Raw genomic sequence first — 25,859 nt, 5'->3', positions numbered from 1 at the left:
GTTTAGGAGTAATCCATTCTTTATGTTTTTAATCTAAATGTGTTATATATAAGATTAATAAATCTCTTTCTTAGGAGCCATTACTGATTCATAGCACCCTTATCTACAGCATGTATATTTCAGGACTAATGATCTCCTGCATTCAAACCTGCAGCAGAGACAGACTAAACAAATATAATGAAACTGACTCATTGTTATGATGTAAGCATCTAGAGAGTAATTGTGATACCTGCAGGTGAGAACTGAAACCAAAGACCTCCTATAATGAAGATAAACACTACCCACTTTAAAACAATCTTTGTTTTTCCATCTCATTTGCAGACATACATGTTGCTGTCAGACTCCCTAGAAATGGAGCAATGATGTAACTGAACAAAATCTGCTGCTGACTGTTTGAACTGCACCGCTTGCACCTTGTGTTAGGATTGCTAATGTTCAGCATTAAAAAGACACAACTTCGACTCACTAAAAGTATCCATGATGTTGTGGTACTCATCCGTGAAAAAAAGATGTGAAGAGAATCTAAATGTTAATGATCGACCCACCTCTTAACGAGAAATCATTTTCCGTTCATGCACAACAATGACTGTGTAGTTTGCAGCAAGATTAATGGCGCACGGTCAGCTTCAATTTATCATGCTGTTCCACCACAACAGCTTGCACATGTTTGCAGGTGTATTGAAGTTTGTCCTGAATCCTGGGAGATAAGGTTTGAGCCAATTAATTGCTAATTAACTTTGTGGTTTCCCAGAAGGACGGTACACCTCAACATTGACATGATATTGAATTTCAATGGACTGCCCACCATTGATTTGGGTCACCTTACTGCTGATCCTAAGAACATTAAAGAGGAACTAAAACAGCAAATTACAGTCATGTCCTACAATACAGGTGGGCTAGATGGTTTGAACTAGCAGCATAACATCAAGTTTTGTAGATGCCTGCTAATAACTAATTTATTAAGGTTTATTGAAGCAGGGAACTGATTAAAGCAGCTATTAAACTTAAGGCTCCTGTCCAGAAATGTTAAGATGTATTTCTGCCTCAACACACCTGAAACATACAATTGAGCTATTAGAAGGACTTTAGTAAATGAGGATGCTATTAAGTACTTAATGCAAGCGTGTTGGACATGGGACCATGGTTGCAGGTAACTGGCTGTAGACAGCTGATGTTTTACACCACAGATCTAAACGCTTCCATTGGGGCAGTTTGAGTTTCTGCCTTCTTTGTCTTTGTTCAGGTTTTAACTGTATTTCTTGCAGGACTGTAATGTATTTAGCTCCAATAATTTTCACACCAAACTTTTCTTCAATGATCAGAAGCATCCCCGCAGGATGATGATGATGAATGGTGTGTTTAGGATGATGTTTGGTTATAGTTTTCTGCCTCACATAGAATTTTGTATGTTGGTCAAAATTCAAGTTATGGGCCTTGTCTCATCAAATCATAGAACCTTTTTTCACATATCCGCTGTACGTGACTAGGCTTGTCCTTCCAAACAACACCATCAAGGTTTTTCCTAACCAAAAGCCATGGGTAGACAGTACAGTGTGGTCTCTTTTACAAACTGAGGATGTAGAATAAAAAAGACTGTGTACAGCAGGAGAGAAATAAAGAAGGTCAACCAGCAGGAAATGTACATGTACAAGTAACACTTTGAGGAGCACTTGAGTGACAACAACCCATGGAATGTGGAGAGGCATCAGGGCCATCACGGATTATAAGTGCATTAACAAGTGGCTCAGCAATAGCCCGGCTCTGCCTGACACCTTATGCAGCTTCTTGGGATGCTTCTACTATGCAATCAGCAGATGGGCTGAAAATCCGCCTCAGCTGGATGTTGGCCAAGTGACCTCCATCATGAGAAAGATAATAACAAGGCTTCATGTCCAGAGATGAAGTCAGGGCAGATGCCAAATAGGTGCTGACAAACCTTAAGGGGCCTATCTGGAGATTGTAAACCCCTTACTGTAGGTTTCCATTGTCTCTGTCTGCCTGAAGTCCTCCACAATATTCCTTTACTAAAAAAATCAACCATCACTAAAGGACATCCAATCCATCATCTGTCTCAGTGATCACTGTCACTGTCCACAGTCATCATGAAGTGCTTACTCTCCAGCATGTCACAGGAGATGTTAGCTGCCATTGGCCAGAGCTGGACTCAGTTTATACTGTACGAGTCCAGAAGAGGGCCATACTCATTGACTCAGATAACACCAACCATGGCTGGGCTCCATTTGTCCCAACTTATTGAGGAAAGCCCTTCAGGAACATTAAATACATAACAAACAAATTAGTTTCTTTCCCATACCATAGAAGGTAATTACTCCTTCTGCTGGCGGACACTCACACCCCATCTCATCTTCACATGACTCAATACGCAAAAGAACACAACAGGATCACACACTCATAGCCTTGCTGAGAGTTAGATAAACCACAAGCTCAGTTTAGACTACACTACACCAAATGCTACACATCTATGTTTATACTGTAATTTTCTTCCAGGGATTTAAGAAAGGATTTTTCCTATTCAACCCTTTTTGTTTTTCTTCTTGAGAGGGTGATGAGTCAAAAGTACTTACATACTTTAATGAAGTAAAACTACTTTTTGGAAAAAGAAGTAGCACTAATTGAACTTGTTTGCCTAAGATTTTTAAATTACAGGTTATACATTGTACTTGAGTTCAAAAGTAAAATTAAGCTTTGGATTTTCAGAAATAGAAAACAAGTAAAAAAAAACTATAGTTAGTTTATTTTGCAAAGAAGAATAAATCAAATACACAGATAAGGAGTTTAAAGGAAATTGTAGTCCAGCATTCCAGTCCAGCCTTTCTGCATTTTAAAAATTTGTTTGCAGAGAGACCATAAAAAGTACCGACTTTTTCTTGTTTGATTCCAAATCTAAAATTTCATACATGGTAATATACATTAAACTGAACAGCATTCCTGCATAAGCAGCCGAATACTTTTAGATTTTTTCGAAACAAAACATTTCAAATAGAAATGAAATAGAACTTGAAACATAATTAACATGCATATAAACTAGTAAAGTGGGAATAGATGAGGAATGTCTTCTGTCTCAGGATCTGATCCATCTGAAATGTTTCCCAGCTCCTTGTCCTTATCCATGTCGTTATAAGTCTTTTTCTATAAACTAACTCGGCTCCAATTGGACAGATTCAGTTTGCACCTTTAATATTTCATCTGTTTTATTGAGCCAGTTACATCATATAATTATCAGTGTGTAGGGAAAAAACAGGAAGTTTTGTGAATGTAAACAGTAGAAAGTACATGTTTGAATTTAAATGTAGACTAAAAGTAAAAATTGTTCAGAAAAATAAATACTCAAGTAAAGAACTGACACCAAAAAGGTACCTAAGTACAGTTACAGCACAAAGTACTTCTAATTAGTTACTTGACACCTCTGTTGAGAGCTCCTCTGTAGAGTGGAAGTCATCTTTAAGGATGCTCAGTTTTTCTTTGTATATGTGCCATCTGAGCTGGTGTCTCATCAGCATGTCATTGTGGTTACATAATGACATTAAGGGCTCTTGATTCTTTCTTGAAATTGTAAACTAAGACACCCTTGTCCAGATGATTGGGTTTTGTGAGGCAAGGCTTTGCTGCAGCCATTACAGCAGCAGAATCAACTTTCCTGATAACCACTTAACGGTTTATTGACCACCCAATGTCTTTCCTCCAGGTTAACTGGCTACTGTAAAATGAGTTTCTATCCACACGTAGGCTACTTGTCTCATCTTCTATGTTTGAAGTCCTCAGCTTTTCTTGCAGCTGTCTCTGCCCTCAGCTGGAGCTTTTATAAGTGGGTTTAATGCTTCTATTTCTCTCTTGTCTGTACAGTGTCATTTTACCTTTGAGCTTCTTCTTCTCCTTAAGTGATTCACTTTCTTATAGGGCCTTTGTCAAGTAAAATGGAGGCTAGGTGCTCTTTTTTAGGATGAGTAATTTTCTTTTTAGCTGTTCATTTTATACACACGTTTTCAGGTGCTTATTCCTAAATACACAACTTGCATTTTCAGGGAACCATATCTGAGAGCCTATTGATGCATCAAAGAAACCTTTTTTTAAATGCATTTTCATACTGGGAAACTTGCTCTAGTAGCTTTCTGTCATATTTTTGTGGCTTCTTGTGAAAGAGCATAATTTAATCTGTATTGAAAATGTTTATTCAAAATTGCTTAGCTGAAAATACTGTAGGTACATCTGAGAGACTTGAAAATGGATGCGTACAGATACTTTCAGTCAAGACTGTCTGAACAAGAACTATATAAACAGGAAGAACGGGCAGAAATACCAGCTACTAGTCATGTTATGCCATGTCAGAATAAATATAGACAAAAAAAAAGCTGTAACTGCAGTAGAACAACACATACAGTACATACACCACACTTTAAGACAAAACTAAACAAATAAAACATTTTGTGTCCATAAGCACCCCCCCACGACCAAATGTAGTGGTATTAAACACTTGTTTAAGTCAATACATTTACTTATTTGCAACCTTTTCTACAATATATTTTGCATCAAGGAAGGTTATAATTGCCTTGATAAAGGTATATTAGCTAAAGCCCACAGAAACCGGACTCATTCCTAACAATTTAACATAATATTCACTGTCATCTTTCAGTCTGATATGTGGGACATCGTGCAATCAAGGAACAGCATGATTTAAAGTTAACTGGTGCTGCATTTAAAAAGGTTTCTGTTTAGGGTTGTCTCAAGTCTTTACACATCCTATCTGTCAACTTAACATATAATTCCAAACCTGTCCATCATTTCCATATAAGGACTAATATTAACTGTCTGTCATGGTTTTTACCTTCAGGTATCTGATGAGTCATGTGATTCCCCTGAGCCGGGGCCAGTCCCCTGTATGGAGCCGTTTATGGTGCGGAGGCTCTCCTGCCGGACAGTCCAGCTGCCCCCTTTGGCTTTTAGACAGGCCGTACAGTACTACTGTGACCGGAAACCCGAGCCAGACACAATCACTATTCCACCTCGGCCCACCACACTGCCCCTACGAGCACCGCCACTCATCGCAATCACCTCTGCCGACACCACCAGGTAGGAGGATGTGGACCCATACAGTGGCACACATAGAAAAAAATCTAGGTTCTTATTATTTTTGAAATGGATCGGATTTCCACATGAGGTGACTAACATACAATAATTACATTACATTGAAGGAATCCTAAAATCTGAGTCATAATTATTGAAATAGTCCAAATCCATTTTAGAAATGAAATGGATTTGGAGTATTGCAATAATTTTTTTCCAAACAATTTTTTGGTCATTTCATGTCATCTGCTTAAAGGAGCAGTTAACAGGTAATGCCTGAAAATCGTATCAAATGATAACAAAATGACTTAAAATGCCAGATTAGTGTGTTTTTGTAATTGTGTAAAGTTTCCATGAAAGCTTTTAAGGATACTGAAACTTACTTGCAACCGTATCTTACTTCAAACAATGCTTGAAAAAATATTTTTGAAGTTCTAAGATGATTTGTTTGGGATATAGTCATAACTGAAAAATGTAAAGAAAGGGATAAATGCTTTTAAATGGCTGTAAATAAAAATAAAAAGATTATAGAACAATATCCCCAACTTTTACCATCTCACATAGCTCTGCTTAATCCACTATGTAAAAATGGTAAACTAAGTATGACACCCATATGATGCTACTTACATCACCGGAGAAAATTCATCAGAGAAATGGCAGAAGTCCATAGAAGCTCTGAAAGAGCTGTAGAGATTCTTAGATTATGTTGGACATTTGGCCTACAAGCAAAATTCTTCTTCTTCTGCTGTAAACTGCCACAGAACTAGAGCATGACTGGACCATTTACAAGATGAAACGTTGTCAGGAGAGCTGGTTAAAGTAGAATGGAAGATAGATTGAGCAAAATAAAAGGAATTATTTAAAGAAAACCAGAGTTCAAGTTATTTCATAAAAAAGACAGGGAGAAAAATTCTGTCTTAATTACCGGTGGTTAAGAAGTACTGAAAATATATTGTTTCAGGGTGGTTGACTTCAAAAATGAAGGGCTAACTTTATATTTCTGTTTGTAAAATCATATGCAACACTACTCTACCAGGTGTTTATCTTTTGCATGAAAATCCAATCAGAGGTCTCTGAAGTTGGCAGGTGTAACATCGAAAATAATTTCAAGATTTACATCACCCCCTTTGAAATACACCACAGATTAATTATTTATGTTCTTTTAAAGAGTATGACAAGACTTTTAGCTTAAGAATCACATGCTCTTATGATCTTATGTTAAGATCCTAGCATGATGGATTGTCTCACATCATTCTGCCCTGCTTGGCAAAAAAGTAATCAGTTGTATGCCAAGATCTCTGAGACAGAAGTGCAAACACAACTTCACAAGTTCTGTTCAGGGAGAGAAAGACAAGCATTGTTGTCAAAGATAATGACTTTCCTATGTATAGAACACAACATTTCTATCAGTAACAGCTCCCTCAGAAGAAAAACATGCCTTTAGAACGGTAAGTATCCGTCTCTAAGTTACTGCTTTTTGGGAGAGAAGAACACCAGCCTATGGGATGATAAACACTTATCGACAGATGACTTGAGAAAAAGAAATTTAGGTGAAAACATTGTTTATCGCTGATTTCAGTGTTGTTGCTTAGTGCAGTTTGCTGCATAAAATGTTATTGTCTGTTACTGAAATTTCAGATATTATCAACCCACTATGGACACACTGATGCTGGCATGCAATCGAAAATAAAACAGTCCAGGCATTTTCAATTTGACTTAAATTCAAATTGTTTCATCCAGTGTTTTAGGTCCATTGCTGTATGTTAAGAATACCCATTTTTGACTACGGTTGCCAGGGGTTGCAAATGTGATGTGAATTGCCAAGAAATGACAAGTACTGCAAACACAGAATGCAAACACACAAAACAAATGCAAATGAAAAATGCTGCAAAGTTGAAATTCTGCAAGCACAGAAAATAGAGAACAGCATAGGAAAACATGGTAAAAACACAGAACCTGTTCAGAACACATCAATTATTCTAACACACAATAACATGGAAATGCAAAATGCTGCAACTAACAAAAACTACAAGTTAAAGAAAGCTAAAAAAAATAGCTCAGAAAAAAGAAAGTGCTTCAGATCACCAGAAGATGATGAGACCAGAATAAAGACATAATCAAAGATTAATGTCTAAAGATCAGACCCTTAGAAAAACAATAAACTGGATGCCCACCCAGAGGAACTTTAGAGAAATGGAATTAGAGGTAAGTACTTCTTATAATCTTTTCAATCTCTTAGGGCCTGATGTGTTTTAAAATGCATGCAAAGCAGTTTAGTTTGTTCACGCATAACACATCTTTGCTATTACTGTCTGCTACTTTGCACATTCCTCAGAGTGTGAAAACCAATTTTTTGCATTTGTGCATTTATCAATAGGCAGATCATATTCTAATTACGAAGCTTCACAAGTTCATGGGTGGCGGATATGCAACTGTAAAACTCTACAACATGCAAAGCGAGATTCCAGTTTTGAAACTCACGTTTTTGTGTCTTTTTAGTAGGTTTTAAAAGTGAAGTGGAAACTGAAACTAAAATATATTTGCAAATGTAAACATATTTACAAAATCATAGTTCAATAAAGAAAAACAAATTAACACAGGCCAGCAGAAATAAATGAAGCAGGATGGAAGACAATCTTTATACATTTAAACCAAAGGAAAAAATAACTACTTTTAAATATCTTGGTGTTTTCATGAAAAAAAAAAATTAGTTTTAGCAACAGACAAAGACAGGTTTCTCTTGTTTAATTATGTTTCTTTTTTTGTAATTATTTGTCTATATCTATTTTTTTTTAGATAATATTTATCATTTTTATCTCCAACTACATGGCTAAGAACCCTATCTTTCTTTTACAACCACTATTAACGGCCTGTTCTCATTTAAAGGGAGCAGAACCAAATCTGTTTGTATGTCTCAACTTTTATACAGCAATCTTTTTAGATCACCCGCAACACGCCGACTTATTGCACGTACTAAAAACTATATATTATTTGTAATCTTTGAAGATCAAGCCTTTAATCTCTGTGACCATCCCATTGATGTCATTACAAGAGGTGTGGTCCCAAATGAGTTAGTGATGGTGTCCTCCTAGTGGTTTGGAGCACTTCAGCTATGCAGTGCTATTTTGCAATTGTTCTTAACTTGCATTTGTTTTTGCTACCTGCAGGAATTTCCTCCCTTGCATGTATTCTACATTTGCAGCAGATTTTATCTTTGTAATTTTTTGCTCTTTGCTTGCTTGCTCTATTTTCTGTGATTGCAGCATTTCTCTTTTGCAGTTTTTTCTTTGAATGCGTGTTATATTTTTCCATTTTGAAATGATTTAACCTACATTTGTCACCATCTTTACAACCTTCTCTATAGTAATCTTGAGGCCTGTTCATGGGCTTATTGCTGTATTTTTTTTCTCTCATTCTGCTTCATACACAGAGAAACTTCATTTACTGATCTGTGGGCCACAAGGGAAGGCTGAATTCTAGTCTAGATGTAGGGGATAAATTATTATTTTACTTAATGAGATAAAATTCTATTCTAAATTGGATTTAATGTGCGTTCCAAAGTTTTTTTTTTTTGTGTTGATATTCAATTTTGTTCGTTTCCTTGTTAGCAAACAAACCATCAGAATGAGCTTAAATATTTTTCCTCCATTTCCTTATTAAAGCATGAGATCCAAGTTTTATACATTTTTTGCACAAACTGAACTTACAGTAAATCAAAATAGCAACGTATATCTCAGCTAATTAAATCTTTTAGCTTGATCATGGAATGTTCCTATACTCGCAATAACAGTAATGTTTTAATATCCAACCAATCAGACATGTGTTTATAAAATATTTTTCAGAATTAGTGCACAGATAAGCCAGGGATTTCAAAGGACTGCAGAATGGCTATTAAAAACGAATGCCCTGTATAGGTAAATGATTAATATTAAATTAGAAGATGCAAAAGAAAAATATAATCGATAAAAAACCAAATTAACAAGTATACTTAGGGTGTGCAGAAGGAACTACCTTACAAAGATATAATATTGTATTGGGGTATTGTTAATATACTTTTGCTTCCCTCTAGCATTCCCTGAACTTTAATAGTTTTTCTTTTTAACTTTGTTTCTGTAGATAAGAAAAGAATGACATAATTTTTTTTTTCTCATTTTGATTAATTGTTAGACGAAAACGGATAAAAACATCTAAATATCTCAGCCCAGACTAGAGCTTTGTGACACTTCTAACAAGTTTTTACACAAAATATTTGTTTTTTATAAAAAATGAAAACATACCAGATGGTTTCAAATAAGAAAACTTGCCTCATATTTACAAAAAAAACATAATGGAAAAATCAGAGCAATGACCTCAAAAAAATTGTAACTTAATACAACATGTCCAGCTGGACGGACTTTAAATCCTACAGAGTGCTACAGAAGATCCTGCCGCTCTGTCTGTAATTGTCTATAACAACCATGGTTGTTTGTCCTGTCTGTTTCTCTGCTGACCTGTGATGTCTTGTCTGGCTTGTACTGTTCTGCTTACCTAAGGAACCCTGGAGATGGGCACCATTTTGAAAATTCTTTGGCAATACATCCTTCACAAATCTGATCCTGACATGTCTACACATTAAAACAATTTAAAAGCCACATTAATGGCTTTTAGGGTAAAAACAAATAACTTAACACGACCTAAAGTAGCCCAGAAACGAATAGGGACTTCGTATACACTATTTAAATGACATCAGCATATAGACAGAAGCTTGAACTAATAAAATATTAACCATGATAATTCAAGGTTTTGTGTTGGTTCATATAGTCACAAGATGTTCCTTAAATGGAGTATTTTCCAATTAAATTGCACAAAAGCTTTTCATTCATATAATAAGAGTGGGCCTGTGAGCATTTGCTTAGAAACCTCCCTCATCACAATGTTAATGGATAACCCAAACAAGAGTTAGAATGATTTAATTAATTAATAGATTTATTGCAGAAAGTTTATGTTATGTAGGGAGTATAACAGAAAACATAACTCAAAACTGATTAACAGACTTAAAGAAACAACAGAAAACAATACTGTTTATGAAATATTTACAGCAAAGGGTAAACATGGTAATACTTCCTTATTCAAAATTGATGTTATTTCAACACTGTCTCATCAGCGCCCACTTATATAGGACTATAACACCAAGCGGAAGAAGAAAAAAAACAAGCTAAAACTTAATTCCATTTTTTAAAAGATACAAGCCTGTGTGTAATGAGGCAAAAAGAAGAGAACATGATGGTGGTGCAAAGATTGAGGATGTTGTTTTATTCAGGATTTTCTTTTTTATTGAATCCCCTCGAGCTAAAATATCTCAAACGTCTGATTTCAGAAGAACACAGATTTCTGGAAGTTGTGGACCGCCATTAAGTAATCTCAGCTCCTCTAAACATTAAAGAAAGCTTTTAGAAATGAAGCAAGACAGTATTTCACGTTTCCCGCATGAGCATTTTCAAAAGTCTCAACTCAGAGGCATGCCTGTCAAGTATGAAAATGGGTTTAATGCAGCTGTGATGGCACAGGGAATATGTGTAAGATTTAATTATAGTTAATATAAATTTTTTAGTAAATACATATTTTTATTTTAAAAAGCCTCTGTGGTACTACACCATTTTATTTCCATGTTGTTTTGATGAAGTATTTTTGAATTTGAATTAAACACTAAAAATCTGTTTTTATTTGTTTTCCTGCCTTGTCATTTATGATTTGTTCCACAAAAGCGGGGGAAATACTTTTTTTTTGTCTATAAATTGCAGCTATCTGAGGTGAGGCAACTAACTTGCATTTAAAAGCTAAATTTTGCATGAACTTTGGGCAATTTCAATAACATACTATTATGAACTCAAACTGTAATTCTGTATATTCAAAGATGTCTCCTAACAGAGGCTGTAAAAAAAAAGCTACCACTGCTTCCAGCAAGAGCAAAATGACAGGAGCAAAAGAAAGAAAAGAGCTTGCTGCTCCAGCAGCTTCACAAAAACAATCAAACCACCAAGTGGAGATGCCAAAAATGATGAAACTTGTCATTTCATGAGAAGATCACCTAGTTTCTGCTATTTGGAAAATCAGACACCCTATTCTACTGAATTTGTGATGCACAAAATAATAACCATAACTTACTTTTATTACCTTTGTAAAGATCAGTCCACTGAGGCTTTTTTCATTTATTATTCATCTCTTAATGAATCAACAGGAGATTCAATCCATTTCTTTTACATTCTTCAGACATCCGTCACTAATTGATTTAGGGAGGCAGCTCAGAATGGGATTCCTCCTTGTAAAGTCATGTGATGCTTTGACTGTTAACAGATAAAACAGACTCAGGTTAGGAGTCTGTTTTGTCTGTTTATTTCTGCAAATGCTGCTGCAGTTTTTCTGTTTGTTTTCGTCTTTTTCAACAAAAGGCTGCACTTAAACATGCTAAAATTATTTATTTTTGTTAAACCTACAGATTGAGTAAAACTGTTTAAAAAGTAAAGGAAATGGCAAAGCTTTGTGAATTCCACCTCAAATGCAGTACAGTTCCTTCCTTCCTTCCTTCCTTCCTTCCTTCCTTCCTTCCTTCCTTCCTTCCTTCCTTCCTTCCTTCCTTCCTTCCTTCCTTCCTTCCTTCCTTCCTTCCTTCCTTCCTTCCTTCCTTTCTTCCTTCCTTCCTTCCTTCCTTCCTTCCTTCCTTCCTTCCTTCCTTCCTTCCTTCCTTTTTTGTCTGTCTTTATACATGCGACAGGCTGCCAGTCATACAACAAACTGTGCTTCTTTGCACAGGAACAGAGAGAATCATAAAAGGCAGAAGCAATTTCTAAAATTTGTCAGTAGTGAAGCAAAGTATCCTGGCTGTTTGATGGCCTAATAACATGCAAAGCATTGGTATTTAAATGTTCCCCATCTGGCTTCAGACAAGGTGACTCATCAAGCATTTGAGGTCTAACAGATTTCTGTTCCTCACCTCTGTCACTTACTAATCCTAACATTAAATGTAGAAACATTGCAGAAAGAACATTAAGGCTAAAAAAACAGAAATGTGTTTGGCTTTGAACAAAATTTCTGCCGAAATGTTTCAAAAACTGTAGTTTTCTGTTCAAGTGCAACAAAGAACAGTTAGATAAATATCTGATATTTATTGATGGCACTTGGACATGTTGGAAAACAAAACCAGGAAGAGATTCAGTTTCTGTCTTGAGATCTCACAGCGCTGTGGAGGAAAATAGGCTTGGCAAAGAAAAGCATAATTCTGCAACTTGTTTTTCTGAAGTTATATATACCCAACAGTCTTTCGTATCAGAGTTAATAGTGCATTGGTGAAATCTAGATTCAGTTTGCCTGTGAAGTCAGTGGTCAAAGCTGTCTGTCAAATCTAAAATCCCCCATTGTCTTCTCATAAACATAACAGAATCCTCTCATTTACCCAGGGGAGGGTGATGGTCCTCTCTGTCTTGACTTTGATCCCGATGGCATGCTTCAAAAGGGCTCTGAATCTCACATAGTGCTACCTGCATAGTTGTGCTGGCCTCTGATATGCCAAATGAGAAGGAAAATACACCAGCAGCAAACTTCACATTTCCAGCTCTCTCTATGCTTTTACCATATATAATAGAGCAGGTTAAGCAAATAAGTTGTCACTTTCTGCTTGCTATTTGCCTTTATGCTGTTTAGGGTCTTTAGTTAAAAAAAAAAGTAGAATTTTGTAAGCTTATTCTAAATAACCATAAAACACAACAAAGTCTAGAAAAAAATTGACAGTAGATATCAATCTTATATTTCAGCTAGGGAGTTAATTTCATGATAAACCAATTTTTCATTTTCCTCTCAATGCTTGATTGAAAAAGAAAATGATCTCAATGTTGGATGTCATGTAGATGCATGTCAGCTGCATCCATGACAGTCTGCCACTTCTAATGAAGAAACAGTCAATACTGTAAAGATCACACACTGATAATGTAAAAAAATAACGTTGGGTATTGGCTGTAGAAGCAGCTCATCTGACTGTCAGTGAACTTTGACATCATAATCAGAAACATGTAAGCTTTTGCTATAAGTGTTACAGAACACTTTTTGAGACATTGGTTGGATTAGAGTTTCCTTGATTTTCTTTTTCTCCAACTTTTTCTCAAATTTAAAGGCATAATGGATTTTTTTATACCTTTTTTTTATTTTGAATAGCTGGATTAAATAATTTCAGTGAAAAAAAAAGCTGCTGTCATGTCACATCCACTGCCTGTAATACAAAAGCACAGAAGGAACATGCCTTGCAAAAAATTTAACAGAGTATTTATGATCTTTCCTTTGTTGTCTTTACAATTTCTTATATTATAAGAACAGACTTTCAATGTATTTTGATGTGATAAAATCCAGTGCAACCAAGTCTAACTGTTTTTTTATTTAAACTCAACATAAAGACACTATTTTTGTAATACCTCTGAGTATTTCTTAAATAGCATCGATGACAGAACACCATGCTTAAGTAACAAAGGAGAGGTTTAGATCAAAAGGGCATGTTTGAATGGCCTAGTCAAAGTCCAGATCTAAATCCAATCAAGAATCATTAAGCAACATTTTATATAGTCTGACTCAGCTTAAACTATATGGTTTAAAAAGGCCAGGGATATCAACATGGGATGTTTTTTTTTTTAAAGATAAAAGTCATATATGTATATGTCTGTAACATACCCAATTTTTGAGCTACATCAAGGTTAAGAGTCTAAGGTGGCCAATTCATGTGTATATAACAAGGTCTCATGCTCCGCTGAATCCATCTTCTACAGTTTGAGCTTGATGATTCCCGGCATTGCGCTCCTAGTCAAGCTATCATACTAAAATAGTATAAATGCAATCTGACTGGTTTCAAATCCATATATATGGTCTACAGAAAGGCAAGTTTTTTTTTTAAAAGGGCACTATATCCTAACTGTATTTCATCCTTGGTTCCTCAATAAATCAGTAGAGAAAGGTGGAAATATAGGATTACAAGACAGCCTGGATATAGGACGAGCCATAAAATGCCTCATATTCAACGTCTAAAGGAGATTTGTTGGTGAAAACGTCAAGTGGTTACTGCCTGGCCACTTTTTTTCCTACTAAATTCAGAGCCTCAACACCGATTGGACTTCTTTGTATTTTGTTACAATATAATCATAATCTTTATTTTATTTGACATAATCTTTATTTTATTATAATTTTTTTTTATCAAAAGATTTTTACTGCTATTATACCAAGTATATGAGGTATGTCTATACTAGATATACACATCTAGATTTACACAATCAGATTGAATAGAGAGCATCCATGAACTGGATATTTTTTAGTCTTGACACAGATACTTAGTTGGGTTTAGGTCTTGACTTTCAGTCATTGAACACGTTAATATTCTTTCATATAAACAGCTCTGTTGTACCGAAGGCTATGTTCTGTTTATTTTTTTCTTTTAGAGAGACAACATTCATCCAAGCATTAAGTTCTATGCAACAGCTAAAAGGTCATCTTTTTGGCTTAACCCACTATTTGGCTTATAGCTTATAGCTTGTTATTTACTTGTTTTTTTGGGGGGAAAGTATAATGCAGTTTAATGTTTCCACCACTGTGTAACACTATGGGAATAGAATGTTATGGGTGAACTCTAGTGATACTGTTGTAGCCTACTAAACATTGTGCATAAAGGTGAAAAAAATTACAATTCAGTCTCATGTGACCATACCAAACTCTGCTAGGTAGACGGCCACGCCTCATTCGGTTTCCATTTGTGCCTTACTACTTCTGCTTTAGGGTCATGGATTTCACAGTGCTCCATCTGATGCTTAAGGCCTTGTTTCTTTTTTCTCTAGAGGTAAATCCCTGACCCTCACCTGTTTGGTGTGTTGTCCCTTGGTCCTCATAAGGATATTTGTTCCCCTTTTCAGCTCGTGATTCGTAAAACATTTTAAAAGCTGCACTAAATTTTTCCGTCAAAATCACAGTTTTGTGCTACTTAATGTCGATCTGTCTCATGAAAGCTCAATAGATGATACTGGTGTTTGTGTTTTTGGTGCATCCAAATATAGAAAGCTCAAGAGGTATGAATACTTTTGCAAGGCTCTGCATTTTTTGGTTCTCACCCATTTAAAGGGCCTGTTCTGCAGAAGGTTTGTGTGCATTAAAACAGGTGCAAAGGTGTTTTTATGCACAAAGCTGATCTTCAAAGAAGGTGCATAGTGACTTAAATGTACACTTCAGCAGTCTGTGCAAACCTATTATTTGCATGCTTGCCTTCATCAGTATGCAGATCATATTCTAATGATCAAACTGTCACTGTGGGAGGATATACAAATCTAAATACTTCCCACTTAAAAAGGTATTTTTCCATATCTGAAACTCAACTGCTGCTGTTTTTGTGTGTTTTTACTACATCTAAAAGTAAGGTATAAACTGACATGAAAAAATATCTGTGGTTATGTTGCCACAAAGGAGACATTGGTTTGTTGCCAGAGGATGTAGAGATATATTCTGTGCCAATTTAAAATTTTTTGGACCATCAGAAATAACAATTGCAGAAAAAAAAATTTAAAAATAAGATTGAAGTTAACGATTACTTCAAGATTACAAAAACAATCATATTAGAGCCTGCAAAGGACATAGCACTTTGAGAACCAAACCACTTTGTATGTTTAAACATTTGTGCAGCCTTCTTTGCAAGACACCTGTTTAATGGATGTACTAAAAAAAATGTGCATGTGAAATTGTACCTTCTTTCATTTGGTGTCTTTGAAGATCAGACCCTAAATGTGTGATCTCAATGGGTTTTTTATCCCACTAAAACCACCAAATTGCATTATATTTCGCAATGTCTAAACATAACACAAAGTTTTGATGTGAAGAATAGTGCAAGATAATATATGAAACCTCTGCTGGCTCCACTGGCAGGCTCAAATCCCAGCAGAGCATCATGTGCTGGTGCAACAAATGATGCAATGGTGATAAACTGTAGATGAAACAGTGTATATATACATGGAAATGTCTGTGTTTGGAAAACTATGAATCAATTTGCATCATAGACAAGTATCAACAAATAGAAAATTAGAAAAGTATAAATTAAATGAAGTGCTTATGCAAATTTTTTTAAATGTATCTGATCCATATGAATGGCCATGAGCTGTAAAAGTCAAACCTAATTTTGAAGCAGTATTCATCTCCTAAAAAAGAAAATCTCATCTAGTTAATTGTATGTTTTTGGCAAGGAATTAGTTAAAGCTACGACTTTCACCAACATGCATTTAGACCTGGATGTGATCTATCTTCCCCCTGACACTAGTCCAATACGAGCTCTGTTTTCCCCTTCTTAATTAAAATTCATCAGCACTCAGTGTGGGGAATTGATCAGGTTCATTTGGCCATGTGGAATAAACCTAAGGTGGGGAATAAACATAATTTATATATTAAAATATTTACACACAAATATTTTTTTCCGACTAGTGCCAATCACAATTATGTCTCTGAATGTTTACTAATCTGTGGAAATAAAACTTGCTGATGCGAATCCATTGAGCATAGCTGATAACCCTAGTGTGTGTAATGAGATCTGTATTGGAGCAGTCAGGTGAAATCACTAATTATTGACTGTACTATATTTACCTTGGGGACTACCCTTTTGCTTCATTCCAACAGCCAAATAAAACATAAACAAAGGGGATGTGCTTAACTTTACAGACAATCAGAAAAATTACAGTTGACATTTGAAAAAAAATCAGTAAACACATTTGGAAGTCATTTATTTAGATATGATATTCTGCCCTGGAAACAATGATGTAAGTAATGCGTACACAGATTTAATCACTGAATTATTCCTTTTTTGGGGGTGATCTCACAGCGATAGCAAGTTTGACTTAACAAATATACACATATATAAATTGAAATGGCTTTTTAAAAAGGTGAAAAAGAAGATTTTTATGTTTGCATAGTGAATCCTCTGGTTGCTAGTCTGTAAAAACCATATGGTAGCAGTTGGTGTACTAGTATTGCTGCAAACATCCAGAAAAAAAAAAGAGCTATATTTAAGATAACTTTAAAAATATTTTAGAGAAAAATCCTAACAGCTGGTTTAAAAACATGAAGTCCACCTGCATGCCACACTTGTGTCCTTTCATTGTGCTCTTTGTGCTTCGCTGCCACCATTAAACGTACCTGCCACTTCTATTATCCCTCACCTTGTTGCTGGAGGATTACATTTTGTGCTGCAAGAACATATGGGATTGCATAGCCAGCCAAGTGAGCTTCCAGAGTAATGGGCTAGAGCTGCACCATGTGTGTAAGGGGAAGGGGAGAGGAAGGAAAAACAAGTCCCACTTTGCTCAGAAATGAATGGCAAGCTGCAAAGGAGGAGAGGTTTATGGACGTGATGCGGGCTCTCCTGTGTAACCTGCAGGGATGGACACATCTAATGCATTAATTATTTAGTCCATTTTATTTTCTTATTTTTTTTTATCTTACCTTTGTATGTTAAACAAAAACAAAAACAAGCTCAGCTTTTGCTTTGTATCCAAGTTGTGAACACCCCAAACATTGCTTGCTTTGGATGAAACCTGTGCGTCCTGGAACCACCTGACTCCATACCCACTCCTATTCTGCTCTCAAGGAAGATTTTAGGGGAGGTGCCTTGGGCTGGGTCGCTCATGTTTAATGTATTTTCCTGTTGCCTATATATCACCGGCAGCTCGTTCCTACAAACAGTGGAAAAGAAGGAACAATGGTGGCACGTCCGGGTGGCTGCTCTCCCAGAAGTTTTACACGTTGCAGGGGGAAACCAACCTGTCCTGCACTGAACATTTGCCGCATCAACACTTGCACTTTGCAGAAATGCAAGGGCAAAGCGGGGAGCTTATGGACAGCCTGCTCAGCTCTGTAACCTCACTCAGGGACACTTCTCTCTGTCCAAACTGCAGTTACAGATCTCTGCCTCGTAATGCGTAAATGGATTTAATTTGGACTTTTTCAGTTCCCTTTGCGCGTGGTGCACGGGATAAAGTAGATAGAGTTAAACTTACAAACAAACTGCACGTAAAACCGAGGAACACAGGCTTTATGTTTTATTTTGTTGCTTGTATTACTTTGAATAAAAAGAAAACACATCTCTCACATGATTTCTGCAGATTTCATTTTTTTTAAACCAGTGTCTTTTTAATTATAAACCCAAAGCAGCAATTAAGGGAGGATGGAACCTGCTTGTGGGACAGTGGGGACGGCTCCTTTGGTAGCCGCCGGCGGAGCAGGCGTGACTGCAAAGGCGCCCAAACATCTGTGGAGGCAGCAGAACCAGGCGTCGCTCTCTCCGCTCTGCCACGCGCTGGTAGTGCGCAAGAACGACCGCGTGAGACAAAGAGGCTTTTCGGACACCGAGCGGTACCTCAGCGCGAGGAACATGGACCGGACTTACGCGGTGGACACCGGGCACCGACCCGGGCTGAAGAAATCCAGGATGTCGTGGCCGTCGTCCTTTCAAGGTCTTCGACGGTAAGGAGAAAAAAAACAACAACAAAAAAAATAGGAAACAGCTCTTCCGGAGCTGGTGAGCTGTAAAGATGGGCGTTGTGGTCCTAAAATGATGCGCTTTTATTTCATCTCAACTTTTTTTTTTTTTTTTTTACAAGATTAGGTTAGTCTTCTGTTTTTTTTTCTTGCACAGGATTAGTTTTACTCTACTTATTTTAAATACAAGGGGACATATTTACAAAGCATTGGTAAAGACGCAGGGACAAAGGTTAAACAAGTAAATGTCACATGCAATGCAGTCAATACCTAAAAGACTAATGAAAGGAAATGTTTTACAGCGTTATATGTGTTTTTTGTTTGTTTGTTTTTTGTTATTATAACCAAACATTAAAATCATTTAAGCAACGAAGCTTCAAATGATTCCAGCTTGCTGTTTGATTTAGGTCAGCCAATATGTGTCAGCCTCAGGAGGGATGGGGGTTATAGCAAGAACAACATAACTAACTAATTAAATTGCAATAATTTGTGTAGGTATTTATACATTTCTTTTGCTTTATAAATTTCCAGCCTTGCAGAAGTGCATCTTTATAAAAAATGCACCAATACCATTTTCCCATACATATTTTTTTCATTATCTAAGCCACTTATTTGAATTTTGGCTAAGCAAGATTCTTAATGACTGCAAGATGCAACAGAGTATTAAATGTGCTTCCTTCAAAAACATACTTTTGAATGTAATATCACCCTTTTCTGCTCTACATACCATAAAGAAAAAACATAAAGAAGCAAGAATAAATCAAACCTAAAAAAAAATACTTACATCTTAGCCCCTTAAATGGATCAGTGAACTCCACTGCACTTTTTGTGAGTGAAATTTAATGAGATAAAAGGGATAGATATGCACAATGGTTTTTGTTGATAATTAAGGTCTGACCTGCAGATTATTTTTTTTCCTCAGGACTTAAAAAATAGACAGGAAACAATAGAATTTAAAGTGGTAAATAACGGAATTCGACTGTTTTTATTGCCAGTGCTCTTCTGAAGACATGCAAGCTACGTAGCTCCTTGTGCGTGGAATTTTTTAAAAAAGTAACTGGAAGTTGACTGAGTTTTTATCTTTAAATGCTTTTAACTTGAAAGTGAAAGAAATTGAAGCAGCCTCAAGGATCTGTAACTGTTTTAGTTGATATGTTTTTTAATGTACCTGTCATTTCATTGAATGTAGCTCTGTTTCTTATATAACTTTGCTGCCTCTTGGCCAGGACTCCCTTGAAAAACAAGTTTTTTAAATATTTTTTTCCTGGTTAAGTAAAGGTTGAATAATAATAATAATAATAAAAAAAAAATCTGTTGTTTTAAGATCAGAAAATAAAGTTGCCGCTATTCTTGGGTCACCATGACAAAAATCAGTATTTTCTGACCCTTTAATGTATCAGAGCTAGAAAGTCTCCCCAATTTTCAGTCCAGCAATCCATGAACCAAAAACACTTTGTACCAACGAATGACTTTTTTTATCCTTTGATAATAGCCCACAAACAAGTTATTTTTCCTACCACTTTCCATTGAAAGAGCATGAAGCACTTATATTTTCCAAAAAAACTGGTGGGCGAGATCTCAAAGAAAAGTAGAAATTTGTTTCAGCCAAAATAATCTTAACATACCCTTGGGTTCTAGTTTGGATAGATTTAATAAGAAGGGGGAACATAAATTGGATTCGATTCTCAAGGAGAATTTAGACCATTATTTTCTTTGACTAAAGCACATTCATTGCTTTTTTCCTCTGCAGCAGTTGGAGTGACTGCTTGTCTTGGAACATAAAAAATTTAAGAAAAAAGCTTAGACACATTATGTCAGTTTTTACTGAAAAATGTCTTTAAAATAGCCTTTTTAGTAGAACCTTTATGACTAAAACATTGTTTGATGAGCAGACTGACATCTAAGATGTGCAGCGCGGATGCATCTATAAGCCTGCAGTTTATTTTCCTGGATTTGCTTTGGGTTGGAAGTTCCAACACTGTTCAGGGGATGTGATGTCAAGCGCATCCGTTTTAAATGGGTACAACTTAGCAAACAAATTAAATGTTTTATTTAAGATGGATTCTGTGGATATTCAGAAGCGACCAGCATCCAGTTCTACTCAGACACCAATGGTAACTCCATTAAAGGTGAAAAAAGTAAAAAAAAAAAAAAACATAACCTTAGATCTGTGCTTCAAGAACGAGCCGAAGATTCCTGCAGTTCTGTGTTTTGTCCACAAGTGGCAGTATCAATAGAAACTCTGCAATTCCTATTTGAATCTTCATATATCTGTCCCATTCTGACACCTGTTTGGGTAGTAATGCTGAAAGAGAAGGTCTCAGAGAATCATATTACTTAATTTTAAACAAAAGTTATTCCTTTGACTGACATTATTCACCATAAAGAGAGGTGTTATTGGTTCTTTAATTGTGCATTCACCTCAAAGGGCAAACTGATTATATTTGATGATATATCAGGAGAGCACACCTAGTACCAATGCTGGGTCTTCACTTGCTGTTACAACTGTTATAGTGAGACTGGCTGCATGTAAGGGTGGACACAAAAGACAGCCAGGGTGTGTGGGGAAATTTTTCTGCTTTAATTACTCACTTGTTCTCGGAAAGACGGAAGAGTAGGAGAGACAGAAGGGAGAGAAAAAAAAAGACCAAATGTAATGAAATCTGAGAAGGTCACCCCAAGCTGATTAGCTTAAGTGAACACTGCTGATGGTAGTTTGTGTAGGATGGTTCACCGTTCCTTCTATAAATGCAGGTATGGGTGAGTGATGGTCGCCTGCAGGTGCAGTCGCCTCGCAAGTCAGCTATAGGAAGCATGTCGCTGGTTCTCTTGCTGTCAGATTGAACATTTGCTGTCACAGAGGCAGAACGGTCACCAAGAGAGCGGTTGCCCAGGACATAGAGAGGAAGGACAAGTTGGTGTGTTTTAGTAAAGAAAAAAACCCCCACCCATGTCATCTTAAAATTGATTCGCCTATTTATAAAATAAGGATACCCATGCAGACCAGCTGCACTGTGGACCATTCAAACAACATTCACATTTGCTTCAGGAGGAAAATTAGGCTACAATTGGATTAACCCAAGCAAATCAAATTTCACACAGGAGGCTAATTGCATAACAGCCACATAGCTATCCTGCACATATACTAACACCAGGCTAAATCCAAACCATAGGTCTTGTGTAACAAATCTGTTTTTTTTTTCTTTCAAAATAGGCTTGTGAATAGTTGTTAGTTTATGAGCATCATATAGGTATTTTTCTTTCATTAACTGTAGTTTTTCAGAGTTTTCATTTCGAGCTGTTAAAGACTAATCTTTAAACAGTGTATGAAGATTAAATCAAAACAGCTACAGGAAGAAAAATATTTTTATTTCTACTTTTTCTGGATTCTTACAAAAGGTTATTTCAAGATGTAATCCCATTGTTACCTTGCTAGTATCTGTTAAAAAAAACAATTTTCTTCAGACCTGAAATAAACTTTGCTTTACCAAATACACGTTTAAGAACCTGTTCTCGTTTAACATGACTTGGCAAAAATGCCTTATGAGGAAAAAAGGGCAAAGCATACAAATACCAGAAACTTAAAGACATAAGGAAGCAACATGGACCAATCATAACGTCATGAGAAGAGAATCAAGCTAAAAAAAATATATTTTTTTTAGCATTAACAGAAAAGATGGATGTTTGTGACATACAGTCAGTACAGCGTATGAGCTGGAGGACAATGTGGTTGCATGTAGAATCATCTGAATGGAGCCTCTGAAACGAAGAATCATCAGGGCAGGAAAAGATTTTCCAGTCTGTTATTGTTTAGTTTTTGTGTTTGTGTAAATTGTCTCATTTTTCTGCACTTAGCTGATAACAGCAGCAGCCTGTGTGATCTTCCTCATTTATAGCCAAACTGTTTCAATGTTTTACATGTTGGATGGTTAGAGGTGGTGTTTTGCATACTTGGATTGGGGGTGGGAGAGCGGTGGGGTTGGTGATTTTAGAGGAGGGAATATTTGTGGTATCACCTCCATCTAATATCAGCCTGCTTGTTTTGATACAAAATTAAAGAGGCTATAATTAAAACTCACTAGATAAAGTCTCTTTTGAAGGCTTCTTTCTGTAAACTGTGGAGAAAGTTAAGGATGATTGTTTTTCAGCAGTTTTCAAAAGATCAGATCAGACCGTCTGGCACCAAAAACCATATCAAAGGGCCACTTAAATCCCTTTTCTTTCCCTTTCTGATGCTTAGTCTGACCTTCAGCCAGATATGTTAACCTTGTGTTAAATAAAAAAAAAACTTAACCTGTCACTGGACAAGCTTTCCTCTCAAAATTAAATAATGAGTGTAAACATTATAATGAAAAGCAAAATAAATTTTAATTTTGCGTTAAACAACAGAAGTTTCCCTTGCAGCATTAAAAGAAAAAGTTATGTGTGTGCTTTCGCTGCAGTCTTTTAGCTTTTAGTTACTCCTAAGCCGAGACAGGGCCGTTGTTTGATGCATGCGTTGTTTACGTTGAAACCCAGCTTCTGACCGACTGCTTGAATTAAAAAGACAGCAGAAGGTTGTGTATGTTCACGTGCAAAACTCTGTAATCCAGTTGTAGCTTCAAGTCATCATAACAAGACATGAACACTGATTATAGCTGGCAAATCCAAACAAGTTTTGAGGCTACATCCTGGTAGAAAGCTAATGAGGATTGCCAGCTACTTGCTTAACAGATGCTGTTGATGTTTGTCTAACCTATAGGGAGAGGCAGTTCATTTTTGCCTGAAAGCTGCTGGTGTTGTTGCTGTTGAAGGAGCTGGTGTGGTGAAAAGTTTGGCAGCCCTTAGGTCAAAGTACACACATATCACCACTGAGGTTTGGGCCAGAGTTCTCCTCCAGACTTGCTCTGAGTCCTAGAATTGAAATCTGGAGCAATATTTGACGAGGAGGAGGCATCTCTTCCAATTCTCTCCTACTTCTCTGCTCCTGCCAAGGGAAAGCTGCAGGAGGGGAGAGGAGGGTCATTATATGTGGAGATGTCAGTGAGGCGGAAGATCATGGTTTCTTTTCTTTATATCCAGTCACAACTAAGGGATGGGGTGATTCAGTGGGTGGGGAGACATCAAAAACAAAAATGTTGTATTTGAAGTCTTTTTTAATGGAAATTTTTTACCCCTTTGAATTTTCCAAGACTGAGATGCTGCTGTCCTCTAAGTCTGCTCTGCATTTAACAGTTTGTGAAATGTATTTCTTTTTTTCACTTTAGCCAGTCCTCCTACTCTGAATGACATTTGCAGAGTGAGGCTTTTACCCAGTATGAAGAATAACCCCTGGCTATGTCATTAGATCCCTAGGGTGTTCATGAGCAAGGCAGGAACTGCTATTGGGTACGTAGCTATAAATATCTGTAGTCACTGCCTTAATCACAGACGTAGCGGACAGACTCCTGCAGCACAGTACAGATATATAGTATGTTGGCACTTCTAGGAGTAAAGCAAGTTCAAGAGGTCTAATCAACACTTTGAGGTCATAAACTTTCCATTATTGAGATCATCAACCATCATGCAGCTTGGGTAATGAGCTGTGGGCTTATCTTACTTCAAAATGTTTTTGGAGAGCTGATGAATTTAATGCTGGATACTGTGGTGTTGTATTTGTGCTTCTCGTACAATCTGTTAAACAGTGCTTAATAACTATGGAAGGTGCTGTAGTCAGTTTTTCTACTGAAATTTCTTGAGAATTTCAGTTCCTAGATGATAATAAATAAGGCTTGATATTAAATAATACGTATGTATAATATATTATACATTTATAAATTTCTGTCAGTAAATCCTTGTAATTATTACACACTGGAGCTATAACAAATCAATTTCACTCCATACTTGTTATTCAATGCCAAAAAATGTTATTTAGAGCTGCAAGCTGATGGTGCAGAATAAATGCATATAAAATTGGGGGATTAACTCTCCCTTTTTCTTATTCTTTGTTCATGCACTTCCGCCCTCATTCAGTTTACTTCTTACTGATTCCTTTATATTTTTATAAGTAGCAATTTATCAGACAAACAATCCGGAGCCTGAAACTCAGTGTTCACAGATTGCAACGTCAATTTAACGGCATTAAAAAAGTGTTATCAACAAAATGTCTTTGTCACCGTCATCATTGACAAAACCAACACAGGTTTAGAGATACAGGGTATAGTTTTAATTTGTTTTTCAAGAGATATTTCGCCCTCCTTACTCAATTAGGTTTACATTTTGTGATGTTAATCTTGGTGTACTGTATATTAGACTGGTTTCCTGATCACCCATGTGATGCATCCAGAGTAACTGGAAGCTGAAATTCTTCCTTGGTATTAATTTTGGTCAGTTCTTATACATCTTGTTCTTGAACATGAAGTCACATCTGTCTTTTTGGACACAGTTGTCCATTTCTGTTCATTTAACTCTGGGACCTACCTTATTTTCAGCTTTAGAATACCAACTATCATGAGAAAACTTTAATTTAATTTATTATTTAGTTTCTATCAAGATACAATGAACATAAAAACCAAAAACTATTAATATTATGTTGTATCTCCTCAATATTAAAATAATCTCTAACCCAGTGGCGTCTGCTGCTCTCTGAAACAGGGGACACTCAATGGTGTTAATTAAATCCAATCATCACATTGCATTAACAAATGTTGAAACATAAAACATATAGTTGCTCCGGGGAAAAATAGCTGTTGTGAAGCGCTCTGAAATAATAAACTCCAGAAACCACTGCAAGAGTTCACAACGAGATCATGTTTTTTCCTCCTTGCTGTCTGGCCACTGTAAGTCAAAATCCTCATGTATGTTTGCCAGTCAGCATTGAGCAGCCAGCTTCATGACCCGCCCCCCTGTCTCCATAGACCCTAAGAGGTGTAGCCTCGCTGGAGGTGATGTATTTTGGTGTGTTATCCAATCAGGGCTGTACTTTATAGCTGCTTACCTCAATAGACCGAGGCTGAAACCTTTACAGTGTTTTCTCATAGAGGCTGACAGGCAGCATCCTGCTGCTGCAGAGTAAGGGGAGATTTTGTCTGAGAGTGGAACAAACAGCTGATTAATCCACAACATACTCAAGAAATCAGGAGCATAATGTTAAATTAAGTAAAGATGCTTGATAAGGTCCAGGAGATGCTGGATCAATACTTTGAAGGACCATCTTTCAGTGCAGTTACTGCTGGAAGTCCTTTGGGGTCTGCAACTACCAGCTTTTCACCTAATACGGCTGTTGTTTTTTTTAACCCTAACCT

General features: G+C 36.5%; 1 protein-coding gene across 2 annotated transcripts in view; it reads left to right on the top strand.

The window, feature by feature from the left end:
• The window catches only part of pde4d (phosphodiesterase 4D, cAMP-specific), a 287,037-nt gene that overhangs the window by 63,457 nt on the left and 197,721 nt on the right, over positions 1-25,859 (top strand). The window contains exon 3 of one of the 2 annotated variants that reach the window (XM_038281464.1): positions 4,850-5,088. In XM_038281464.1, coding sequence (XP_038137392.1) covers positions 4,850-5,088 — 239 coding nt within the window. Of the gene's footprint in view, positions 1-4,849; positions 5,089-18,283; positions 18,583-25,859 lie in introns of those variants that run through there. The other variant, XM_038281463.1, reaches the window with a different exon arrangement.

This window comes from Cyprinodon tularosa, unplaced genomic scaffold, assembly GCF_016077235.1.
Source record: "Cyprinodon tularosa strain WSP-4 unplaced genomic scaffold, ASM1607723v1 ctg171, whole genome shotgun sequence".
Lineage (NCBI taxonomy): Eukaryota > Metazoa > Chordata > Actinopteri > Cyprinodontiformes > Cyprinodontidae > Cyprinodon > Cyprinodon tularosa.
Note: the sequence above shows the minus strand (reverse complement) of the source record. Positions and strands in the feature narration are given on the sequence as shown.